At 54.6% G+C, this 12,788-nt stretch overlaps 1 protein-coding gene across 1 annotated transcript; it reads left to right on the forward strand.

The window, feature by feature from the left end:
- Positions 1-4,672: 4,672 nt before the first annotated feature.
- Positions 4,673-11,780, forward strand: BDP81DRAFT_389669 (beta-ketoacyl synthase domain-containing protein; the record flags this gene model as incomplete). Its single annotated transcript, XM_060587299.1, has 5 exons — positions 4,673-5,375; positions 5,431-5,641; positions 5,712-5,917; positions 5,973-10,888; positions 10,941-11,780. The coding sequence occupies 5 exons, from the start codon at positions 4,673-4,675 to the stop codon at positions 11,778-11,780; spliced, it is 6,876 nt and encodes a 2,291-aa protein (XP_060450643.1).
- Between the last annotated feature and the right edge of the window lie 1,008 nt (positions 11,781-12,788).

A 12,788-nucleotide genomic window follows, 5' to 3' on the forward strand; every position in this document is an offset into this window, starting at 1 on the left:
GGTGAATGTTGGTATGGGTTGCCGTGAGATGTGAGAGCGGAACCGAGCGAGACCGATCGTCCAATGACAAGTGAAGTGTCAAAAAGCGGGAAGCTGGAAAGTGGACGCGAGAGTATTTGTGATGAAGTGGTTTGATAATGTTGATGATTGTGGATGATGATTCAGCGAAGTGTGGAGATGAGATAATTCGATGAGGATGGCCCGGCCAACGGGAGCGTTTTAATCAATTCGAAGCTATCTAAAGAAACACTTGTGATATGCTGCGCGGTAATCGACCCACGACAAAATCATCAGCTCAGACAGGTAATGAGACGGCGCAGCAGTTGAGGCGGGACGATGACAAGACACAGGAGGCGGCTGAGTTGAGCCAGTCCCAGGCTTAGAATGACAACTCAAATCGACCGTGACCCGGAACGAATAAGGAACTTGTGAAACTATGCACCTCATCAAGATTGAGGCGATGAGTTGTTTTGTCGGTACCTTGCCGTTGAATGATGGGACTAGCCCGAACAACGGGTTGGTTTGGGCTGTCTGCTGGGAGTGTGGGAGCTGGAGCCGATACTGGGCCAGCGGCTGATGTGTGGATGAGTGCTTCACTGAAAGGGTTGGAATGATGAGGTGATGTGAGACCGGGCCTGTGAGTATCGGTCCTGAGACCGGCTTGGCAGGGTGTCCCGGTCCTCGGTCGAGAAAAGCTGGACGAGGATAGACGATGTTAGTGAGTGGGCGACTCAAGACATGGAGGCGAAACAAGCGCGGCGAGACGCCACGCCACATGGAAGGAGTTGAGGAATGCCTGCGAGTGGGCTTCTTTGCAGAGAGGCAAGACACTTGGCAGATAGTCTGATAGGCGTGGCAGGCTGCCAGTCAGCCTCTGGGCATCCCGAGATCCGAACCCTCGGTCGACGCGCTGGTGATGCACTGGTGCAACTGATGACATGTTGGTTCTGAAGTGGAATACTTTGGGCTGGACTTCGGTCCGGCTCTTGTCACCTTGTAAGCATGAAACGGGATAAGGAAGTGCCCGCGCGGGGGCGCAGTGTGGGTGTGACGGTCTCGTCTATCTGACTGGAACGGGCGAGGAGATGAGCGGAGCGGGATGGGTGGGATAGTCAAAAAGTGTGCTGAAGAGTATGATGGGCTCGAGTGGGATTGTGGGATTGTGAGATTATGAGAATGTGGTTGTGCGTACATATCGGAGAGTGAGCGTGGATGAAGGCAGGTGAGAGAGATTGGGCGATTGAGTGGCTGGGGATGAGTGAGTGAGTGAGCGGCGTCCACGGTAGGCGCGTGTGTTTGCAGAGAAGGAAACATTGTTTTGCAAAGATGCATTTCCTTGGAACACGGCCGTTCGCTGACTTGCAGAACGACTTGACGGGATGTGATTAGATGAGCTGGGATGGAACAGGACACATTGGGGGATGAGAGTTCTCGTGTGTGATCCTTGGGTGAGTGAGCACCGCGCCCCTAGGGAGTGAGTGTGGGCAGAACTCGGCTACACATTGACAAACGAAGCGTACTGCAGCGCAGCAAAGTCCGATGTACCTCCTTGAGGTTCCAGCGTACTCGAGCCAGGTTGACCGTAGAGCCAGACTACTAATACTACCTGCGCAAATCGGGTGCGGTACAGGGACAAGGCCTCTAGTGTGGCTGGCGCGTGTCAAATAAGAGTTTTGATGGTGCAACGGCACGGGAAGGAGGTGCGACGGAGGGCGCGCTTGTGATTTGGAAGCCGCCAAAGCTTTCTGACAGAAGCAGTTTTAGAAACACCCTTCATGCCTTGGGTTCTTTGCCAGTGACAACGAGTAGAGCTAGGATAGGGAGTCGAAGATTGAATGCGAGACCGAACTCTCTTGACTCGATGGAGTAGCGGTTACGATTGTCGTTGTCGAGAAGGATGATGTGTAATTAGTTGTGTCTGAGAGATGTGGAAATGTTTAAGGGGAGTTGGGTTGAGGCACGAATGGAAGCGTGCAGAGTTCCATCGGGGTGGACCAGAGAAACGGGTAAGCAGAACAATGTCTTAGACAGTGTAGTACGATAAGGAGGGTAGATGCGATAAGCCGATAGGTCAATAAAGTGGATATCGTCATATGCGGTGCAACCTGACGCGACCTTACGTTGACTTCATCCTCTCCATCCTCATCTCTCGTTTCTCCCAATCCCTAGTCGCCAGGTCAGGCGAAAAAGAGCCAAGGTAAGCCAATTCGGGCGATAGATCCGACTATTCCTTTTTCGGGATCCTGCACCAGCACCTGCATATGGTGCCGTTCGAAGGCTGCATTTCCCACCTGCAATCACTGCGAACTCTCTGCAGCTTGGATCTGCCGCCGCGTTTCTATGTACCACCAACCCCTGCTTTCTTCCCCCTTCTCTCCCCAGATGTCTCGCCCGCCGGATATTATTGCAGGTGCAGTTACGGATACTGCTATTGTTGCTGCTGAGTGTCCACTCAATCCCGTTCGCCGGGCTGTCTTACAGTAAGACAGAACGTTGGAACGGTCGTGATTAATTTCTTTTTCATCTGTACATAAACCGGCACCGCATACCTTGGCTGAGGGTCTTGATGTGCGTGATGCGATAGGCCTTTGCCCTGGTCCTGACCATGTCATCGGGACGAAAGTGGGCAGAGAACAGACGCAAGACGCAACGCCTCGACAACCTCCGCCACTGCTATCACGACTGTCGGTGCTTTTGACACAAGACACACTCTTTTCCAAACCGAACAACAAACGAGCGCCGATGACCAGACCAACCAAACATGAGAGCAGATGAAGGAACAAGCTCCGCCACGTTGGGTTTCTCCAGCAAAATGTCCTGCAGAATCCACAGAACCCGCAGATATTCCCAGCAAATAGGACCAGACGGATGCCTGGAGATGGGGGGAAATATGCACTCCGCCCCATCATCTCTTCTACGGGCAGCTTTCAGAGCTGCCCTGCCTCTTTCTCAGTGTCTCTCTGTGTGTCTCTTGTTCAGTGGGATGGCAAGATAGTCAGTCTGGAGCCAGAAGCTGCAGGATCCCATCCTTCTTGTTCTCCCTTGGCACTGGATTAGTGGGCCGCCACTGCAGCGGCAACTTCCAGACATCGGCCGCAAAATGGCTCCCCACGCTCCCAAAGGAAAATCCTCACAGAGCCTCCTCGAGTCCATGAGCCTCAAAGAGTATCCGGGAGCCAATCATGGCGGCGTACGGTACTTACATAATCAGGAACAAAGTTCCCCACTCCGGCTCGCTAGGCCGAGTCGGGACCACCGCCGCAATGACCTCGTCTCCCACGTCCACGGAGCACATTGCGTGCTGCGTTGCCATGCCGTGCTATGCTTGGCTTTGCTGCTTCCAATGCTGCTGCTCCACCTCCTAATGCCCCAGCTCGCCGTTGCCTGCTGCTTCACGGTCCAATGCTCCAGTGGAGTGATCCACCCCCAAGAGAGCCCCCAGCCGTTTAGTGCGGCGTACCGGTGCAGCACTGCAGACACCATGGCAACTCCCCTCGACGACGACGACTTCACCACCTCACCTCCGAACCACGCCACCGGGCCCCCGTCCGGGAGGTTCGAGTGTTCATTGCGCTTCCATGTCTTGGTCCGAGTCAAACGTCCGGCTTCTGCACTCTGCAAGGAAACTGCATACCAACCTGGCAGTGCCGCTCAACTGCAAACAAACTAAGGCACCTCTTCACGCCATACAGCATCCAGCAAATCAAGGGCAAACCGCCTTGCAGCTGATCATGTCTCCGAATCACAGTGACCGATTGGACGTGGAAACACCCCCTTGGATGATTGAACCGCCGGCACTGCTTCTCGCCGCTCAATGGACCGCTTATCCCTAACCCTTCTCCAGTGATGCTCGAATATGACGAACGGATATACCAATTTGCCCACACATTACGCATAATCAGTTCATGACAACTTGCTTTTGACCAGATTAACCATAGACATGGTACAAGCTTCTCGCCTCGGCCGCCACTGGGCCACATCCCTCGTGCTGATGCTGACCAGTCCTCCCTGGCGAATCTGGGGGAGGCGACGTCGTGGTTAGCAGGGACTGCCGCTGCTCCGCTGCTCCGGGTCGACATGGGCAACCCGGCATCGGATGTGCCCTGGCACCTCTCCGTGATGGTCCATCTTCGTTCCTGGCATGCGCCCAGTATGCACGTTCGGGATCTCCCTATGATCTACCTAACCGTCAGGCAAATCTAAATCACACAGGCTAGTCTGTGCGAGGAACTCCGGCCGACTTGGCGATCTGATCACCAACCAGTCCCTTCCATGTCAACCTACTCGCGACGGAGCGAGCACCATCAAGTGTGATATTTCCCCATGGCCGTTGATCAGCTAAAAACCCTACAAAGAATCCCAACCAGGACCAGGAAAGAAGTTTCGTCACACTCACTCATCTCAACGAGGCTTGGTACGTACTTCCATATCAATACGGCCTGCCCTCTTCCAAGCCCCAAGTTTTCTATCTAGAGCACACGCAGTCCGCCCTTCGTTTTCTTTCTCCTCCTCCTCCTCCTCATCCGCATTCTTCTCTTCATTTGGTCATTGTAAGGAACGCCTAGAGCGCCGGAACCTTCGCTGTCACTTTCTTCGTTGCCTTCGACGAATGCTTGCCGAATAGATTCGACACTTACAAGCGGCTTCCGCCAATCCCCCTCCACCCTTCATCATGGCGCCCGGCGTGCTGTCCTACTCCTCATCGGGGACATCGCCTTCGGCAAGTCCTGTCATGATGACCCCGATCGATCACTCCGATACCACATCCGATGGCTTCACTAGCCTGTCCGTGGGGCCCCTAGATGGTGTCGGCCTCAACATCCACGGACAATCAACAAACGGTCACTCCAATGGCCACTCGAACGGTAGCGCCAGTGCTCATGCGACGAGTCAGGGCTACACCAACCCCGTCGGCGGCAGCGATGCCGGCTTGAAGCAGATGCCCATCGCCATCGTCGGTATGGCCTGCCGTATGCCCGGCAGCGTCTCCAGCCCCGCCGAGTTCTGGGAGCTGTGCTCCCGCGCCAGAACCGGCTTCACTCCCGTGCCCAAGGAGCGCTTCAACCACGAGGCATTCTACCACCCGAACCCGGGCAAGACTGGAGCTTACCACGCAGAGGGTGGTAACTTCTTGGACGTCGACCTGGCGTCGTTCGATGCCCCCTTCTTCGGTTTGACAGAGAAGGAGGCCATCTCCATGGACCCCCAGCAGCGTCTTCTGCTTGAGTGCACATTTGAGGCTCTCGAGAACGCCGGTATTCCCAAGCACACGATTGTTGGAAAAGACGTCGGCGTCTTTGTCGGCGGCAGCTTCGCCGAGTACGAGAGTCACTTGTTCAGGGACAGTGACACGATCCCCATGCACCAGGCCACAGGTATGAGGATAATCCCTGTACCCGAGACGTTTAATTGCGCTAATATACTGTTTAGGATGTGCCCATGCGATGCAGTCCAACAGACTCTCACATTTCTTCGATCTCAGGGGACCGAGTTTCACAGCAGACACAGCTTGCTCAGCAAGTTTGGTCGCCCTCCACTTGGCGTGCCAGAGTTTGCGTGCTGGCGAGTCAACCTCAGCGATTGTTGGTGGTTGCCATCTGAACATGCTGCCTGAGTTTTGGATTTCCTTCTCGTCTTGCAGGTAAGCACACGCTGCACGCTTGAGTGCTTTTCTTCGCGCTGTTTCTTCGGTACTGACACAATGACTGCAGATTGCTCGCGGACTCTGGCCGATCTATCGCCTTTGACCAGCGCGGTACCGGTTTCGGCCGTGGCGAAGGTTGTGGCATGATCATTCTGAAGCCCCTCGACCAGGCCATTAGAGATAACGACTCAATCCGAGCCGTCATCAGAGGCACTGGCATCAACCAGGATGGCAAGACGCCTGGTATTACTATGCCCAGTGGCGCAGCACAGGGTATGCAACAATGTATACAGTTTTTCATGAAACCATTCACTGACATCCTGTACAGAGAAGCTCATGAGGCAGATCTACAGAAACGCAGGTCTTGACCCCAACGACTGCGGTTACGTCGAGGCCCACGGCACTGGTACCAAGGTCGGTGACCCGATTGAGGCCACTGCCATTCACAATGTCATTGGCCAGAACAGATCGACCAAGGATCCCTTGTTCATTGGCTCAGTCAAGTCGAACATTGGTCACTTGGAAGCGGCGTCTGGTATTGCTGGTATCATCAAGGCAACCATGATGCTGGAGAGAGGATTCCTCCTCCCCAACCACGACTTCAAGAAGCCCAATGAGAAGATCCCATGGAAGGAGTGGAACATGAAGGTCCCTGCCACCCAAAGGCCCTTCCCCAAGAACAAGAAGTACATCAGTGTCAACAACTTCGGTTTCGGTGGCACCAACGCACACGTTGTTCTCGAGAAGGCGCCCCACACTGGCGCTCCCAAGAAGGACAACAAGAACCTTCCTCCTCCCGATAATAAGAAGACCAAGAGCACCAAGAAGATCTACGTCTTGTCTGCCAACGACAAGAACTCTGTCGGTGCTGTCATGAAGAACCTTGTTGTCTACCTCGAGCAGAGACCTGAGATTTTCCAAAATGATCTCATGGACAACATTGCGTACACTCTTGGCTCGCGTCGCTCCATGCTTCCATGGAGGGTTGCTATTCCCGCAACTGATTCCTTCGAACTTATCGAGACCCTCAACAGTGGTAAGGTCATTCCCGGCAAGGAGTCCGAGCCATTGAGAATCGGTTTCGTCTTCACCGGTCAAGGTGCTCAATGGTGGGGCATGGGTCGCGAATTGTACGGCCAGTACCCTATCTACACTGCCGCCATCGACAGAGCCGATGAGTGTCTGAGAAAGTTGGGCGCTGAGTGGTCTCTCATCGAGGAGCTCAGCAAGGACCAAGAGTCTTCCAAGGTTTCCGAGGCTCATATCTCTCAGCCGGCTTGCAGTGCTGTTCAGCTCGCACTGACTGACCTGCTGCGCACATGGGGTATCCGCCCTGCAGCCGTCGCCGGTCACTCATCTGGTGAAATTGGTGCCGCATACGCGGCCGGTATCATTGGCTTCGAGGCCGCTATGGCCATTGCCTACCACAGAGGCCGCCTCATTCCCATCCTGAAGCAAAGAAACCCTGACCTGCAGGGCTCTATGATGGCCGTTGGCGGAACCAAGGAGGAAGTCCAGCCCATGATCGACGCTCTCAAGCAGCAACAGGTCAGAATTGCTTGCTACAACAGTCCCTCAAGCTTGACCATCTCTGGTGACTCTGCAGCTCTCGGCGAGCTCGAGAAGAACCTCGAGGACAAGCAGATGTTCAACAGACGCCTGCAAGTCGAGACTGCTTACCACTCGCACCACATGAACCTTGTCGCTAAGGAATACCGCGAGTCCATCTCTGAGCTCCCTCACCCTCAGACTACCGATGTCCGCTTCCACTCTTCCCTCTACGGACACCAGATCGACGGCTTCGAGTGCCAGGCCCATTACTGGGTCAACAACCTGACCTGCCCTGTGCGCTTCTCTGAGGCTCTCGAGACCATGTTGGAGCCTGTTGGCGAGCACAAGACTGGTGTCAACATGATCATCGAGCTGGGTCCCCACTCTGCTCTCCAGGGTCCCATCAAGCAGATCCTGAAGCACGTCGGAGAGGCTGCCATGAAGGTGCCTTACGCCTCTCCCCTTGTCCGTAAGAAGGATGCCGTCGAGTCTGCAATGGACTTGGCGTGCAACCTTATCACCAAGGGTGCCATTCTCAACATGGACAATGTCAACTTCCCCAACCTGAAGAAGAAGCCGTCTTTGTTGACTGATCTTCCCCGCTATGCCTGGAACTACCAGAACAAATACTGGCAAGAGTCCCGCATGACTCAGATGCACAAGTACCGCAAGTCGCCCAGAAATGACTTAATCGGTCTGGAGGCCATCTACTCTAGCGATCTCGAGCCAACGTGGAGAAACATTGTTCACTTGGATGACCTTCCTTGGCTTCGCCACCACGCGATTCAGTCGGTGACAATCTTCCCCATCTCTGCCTTCATCGGCATGGCTCTGGAGGCTTCCGCTCAGTGGGCTCAGCGCAAGGAGATCTCATTCGAGAAGTACGAGTTGCGAGATGTGTCCGTCGTCAAGCCGTTGGCTCTGCAGGATGCTGATGTCGAGATGACCATCAACCTGCGCCCTCACCAGGAGACCAACCTGACTGCCTCCGAGACCTGGAAGGAATTCCGTATTTGCTCTTGGTCACACGGCAGTGGCTGGACAGAGCACTGCGTTGGTCTCATCGCTCTTCACGGCACTGAGACAAACGAGGTTGATGGCAAGGAGCAGAAACTTGCCGCCCTTCGCGGAGCTGAGGCTACCATGAAGGCCAGCGAGGGCCCTGACTCTGTTGCTGTCGCCGAGAACGACATGTACGAGCGCTTGACTGAGCTTGGTGTTGGCTACGGACCCTCTTTCCAGTGCATCAAGGACTGCAAGGCATCGAACAAGTACTCCACTGGTATCATTTCGTCCTTCGATGTTGCGGCCGATATGCCCAACCACTACCAGACCAGCTCTGTTCTCCACCCTACCTTTTTGGAGTCGGTCATTGAGATGTACTGGCCCATTTTGGGCGCTGGCCGCACTGACATCAACACTGTCTACCTGCCCTCTTCCATCGGTCGCATGTCCATTTCTCGCGACATCACCACCCTCACCAAGGAGGCCGGCAGTACTCTCAAGGCGTACTGCAAGGCCGACTTCCCCGCCGAGGCCCGCTCCACCAAGGTTTCCGTCTTCGCTACCTCGGAAGCCAACGATCTGGTCATCGAGATCGACGAGCTCACCGTTTCTCCCATTATCGACGGAGAGACTGAGCTGGCCAGCAACCCTGCCCGCGAGCTTTGCTACAAGCTTGAGTGGGAGGAGATCGGAACCCTGAAGTCCCTGTCTGGCAAGTCCAAGACCAAGATCAACGGTGCCTCCGGCGTCAAGGTCGATGCTCCTCTGCCGGACGTTGACGTTGCCATCATTCACGGCGACTCCAACTCTCAGCAGATGTTGGCCAACGGCCTTGCGATTGCTCTGGCCAGCGCAACTTCCAGACTACCTGAGATGGGTACCATGCACGAAGTCAACACTGAGGGCAAGCTTACTGTTGTCCTCACTGAGATTGAGCAACCTTTCCTTGCCAACCCTACCAAGGAGCAGTTCGCTGAGGTCCGTGGCATGCTTGCCGGTGTCCAAGGCTGCTTGTGGGTTGTCCGTGGTGCCTACGACAAGGCCACTTCCCCCGAGTCCAACATGATCATCGGTCTGAGCAGAACTGTTCGCTCTGAGACAGTCCTGCCCTTCGCCACTCTTGATTTGGATGACAACAACCAGCTCGACGAGGACGATTCTGCTGCAGTCATCTTCGAGATCTTCAAGCTCGCCTTCGGTGCCAGTGCCTCGTCCACTAGCGAACTTGAGTTCATGGAGCGATCTGGGAAGCTCTCCACCCCTCGCATTGTTCACGATGAGGAGATGAACGAGTTTGTCCACCGTGAGACCAACCCCAGTGTCGTTGAGATGCAGCCCTTCGGCAAAGACGACCGATGCCTCAAGATGGAGTTCTCCACCCCCGGTGCCATCGAGACGGTGCACTTCGTCGACGACGTTGCTGCCACCCAGCCTCTTGGTGACAATGAGGTTGAGTTTGACGTAAAGGCTGTTGGCATGAACCTTCGCGATGTCATGATCGCCAAGGGCCAGATCCCCGAGGCTGACAAGCACGCCCTTGGTGTCGAGGCTTCAGGTATCATCACCAGAGTCGGCTCCGCTGTCAAGGCCCACAAGGCCGGTGACCGCATTGCCGCCCTCACCATCAGCCACGGTGCCTATGCCACCCGCACTCGCACCACCGCTGCCAACGTCATGGCTATGCCCTCCAAGATGTCTTTCGAGGATGCTTCCACCCTTCCCTTGGCCTACTGCACTGCCTACTACAGCTTGGTGGAGCAGGCTCGCCTCCGTGAGGGCCAGCGCATCCTGGTTCACTCTGCCGGTGGTGGTATTGGCCAGGCTTCCGTCTGCCTCGCCAAGATGATTGGTGCTGAGATTTTCGTCACCGTCAGCACTGCCGCCAAGAAGAAGCTTCTCATGCAGCACTACAATGTTCCCGAGGACCATATCTTCTATAGCCGCAACACTACCTGGAGAGCTGCCGTCAGACGTGCAACTAACGATGAGGGTGTTGACGTCGTTCTCAACACCCTCCCCGGCGCTGATGCCCTGAGAGAGAGCTGGGCTTGCCTCAGCCGCTTCGGTTGCCTCGTTGATGTTCGCAGGAAGGATGGTTCTCGCGCTACCCGCCTCGACATGGGCCAGTCTGACAGCAACGCTTCTTTCCTGAGCGTTGACATCTTCGGTCTTGCCGCCGAGAGGCCCAAGATCATGGAGAGACTCGTCGCCGATGTCTCCAAGCTTCTCGCTGACGACCAACTCCGACCCATCGACCCTGCCACTGTCTTCCCCGTCTCTTGCATGGAGACAGCCTTCAAGACGCTTCAATCCACCCAGGGTCCTGGCAAGTTGGTTGTTGTTCCTCATGCTGAGGACGTCGTCATGGCTACTCCCTCTAAGGCTGCCAAGGCACTTCTGAAGTCTGATGCCACCTACCTCCTCATCGGTGGTACTGGTGGTCTCGGCCGCAGCATGTCCAGGTGGATGATCGCTCACGGCGCCAGGAACCTTGTTCTTCTGTCCCGCAGTGGCTCTGCCACCGGCAAGGTCAAGGAGCTCATTGACGAGGCTGCCAACGATGGTGCTCACATCACGGTCCGCCCTTGCAACGTCGCCGATAAGTCTAGCGTTGAGCAATTGTTCAACACTGGACTCAAGGGTCTTCCTCCCGTCCGTGGTGTCATCCACGGTGCCATGGTTCTTCGTGTAGGTTGTCCACCGTGTCTCCCTCATGTTCTCTGTACTAACATTAATTTAGGACGTCTTGTTCGAGCAAATGACCTTCAACGACTACACCTCGGTCACCGAGTCCAAGGTCCAGGGTGCATGGAACTTCCACAACGCCCTCCAGGAGCGCCAGACTGAGCTTGACTTCTTCATTGCCATTTCTTCCGCTGCCGGTGCTGTCGGTAACCGTGGTCAAGCCGCCTACGCCGCCGCCAACTGCTTCCTCAACGCCTTCGTCCAGCACCGCCTTGCCCTTGGTCTGCCCGCTACCTCGCTCGACTTGACCGCTGTCTCTGATGCCGGTTACCTGGCCGATGGTAGTGCCGAGCGTGCTGCTGAGGTCGCCAAGAACTTGGGATCTGACAGCATTTGCGAAGCTGAGGTGCTCGCTCTCATCGGCGCATCTATCTCGAACAAGACTTCCGTCTGCAACCAGCACGTCATCACTGGTATGCGTATCACGCCCAGCATCCAGCCCTTCTGGACTCCCGATGCCAAGTTCAAGGCTCTGCGCCTGGCTGCTGAGGAGCTTGCTGCCGCCGAGGCCGGTGCCAACGGCGCCGTTTCACTCAATGCCGCCCTCAAGGCTTCGCGCAGCGAGACAGAGGCCATGGAGGTTGTCTGCCGCGGCCTGGTCGAGAAGATTGCCGCCGTGCTGATGATGGAGATTGAGGAGCTCGACGTCACTCGCAGCTTATCGCATTACCCGCTCGACTCGCTTGTCGCCATCGAGATCCGTAACTTCATCACTCGCGAGTTTGAGGCCAATATGCAGGTTCTTGAGTTGTTGAGCAGTGGTAGCATCCAGACTCTCACCAAGGCTGTGTGCAAGAAGAGCAAGCTCTGCGTCGGATTCGACTGGAGCAATTAGAGATTGATCAGCGCATGATATTCGGAGAGATACAACAGGGAAGTGTGAGAAAGAGTTATGGGCATCATCATACTACGAAGACATGAAGACGAGTGAGTAGTGTTTATTAGATTGTTAGTGTTTATCATGGAGATATCGTTCAAGATATAATGGGGGCGCTTTTATGAGGGTATGGATTGTACTTGTATGAGTCGAGGAATATGACCTGATGGGAGGATATACACAGGGAACATGGTGGTCAACACGGGACACAAGGGTGATCAGAACCACAATTCTGCAATCTCCTTACTATTACTAGTTGTTATGAGTGAGTTGTAACAAGTTTTATTTGTATTTCGTGTGGGAACGCTATGGGAATTGGCGAGGAACAACATTGGGAGAAACAGTCCAACGGGACTTGGAGAGTGTGGTCTTGGATGGTCCGCAGCTGATGCTGTGAGGAGGAGATACGATGGAGATTGGAAATCACTGGGCCGCAGGCATTGTGGAGTTTTGATGTCATTTATATTTGTTATTTTCCTTACCTATTATCTAGTGTTAAATCATTGTTATCGTTTTACCTAAGAGATTGTAACTCCCATTCTTCCCTTTTGATCGGCTTGGTGAATGTCTGCCAAAGGCTTTCCTTCTGGAATCTGTGGGGGAAGAACGGGCATTGCGCCACCTTGTCTGTACTAGGTAATACAGGGACAGAGCACAGGCCCTTGTTGATGGGCCCTTCAATGGTTGAACGAGAACACAATTAAGACGCCGATTTCTAGCTAGTTCATGTGCCATCTTCATCCTGAAGGTTTCGCAACGACGCTCCCAATGAGTATCCATACCTCATGTCAGTTACCTCTTATCTCTATATTAGGAATTATAAGTCACATTCCATCCACACTCTCCGAAATCTTTGATTTGATTTATGTTTCAAGATCTACGATGAGCCGCTGCCCGGTGCCTTCATATATCCTTTCAGTGTTATCGCTCTGTTATGCAGCAAAGTCGATTGGCGTATGCTATTGA

The sequence above is a fragment of the Colletotrichum phormii genome, assembly GCF_030913505.1.
Source record: "Colletotrichum phormii strain CBS 102054 chromosome Unknown BDP81scaffold_2, whole genome shotgun sequence".
NCBI lineage: Eukaryota > Fungi > Ascomycota > Sordariomycetes > Glomerellales > Glomerellaceae > Colletotrichum > Colletotrichum phormii.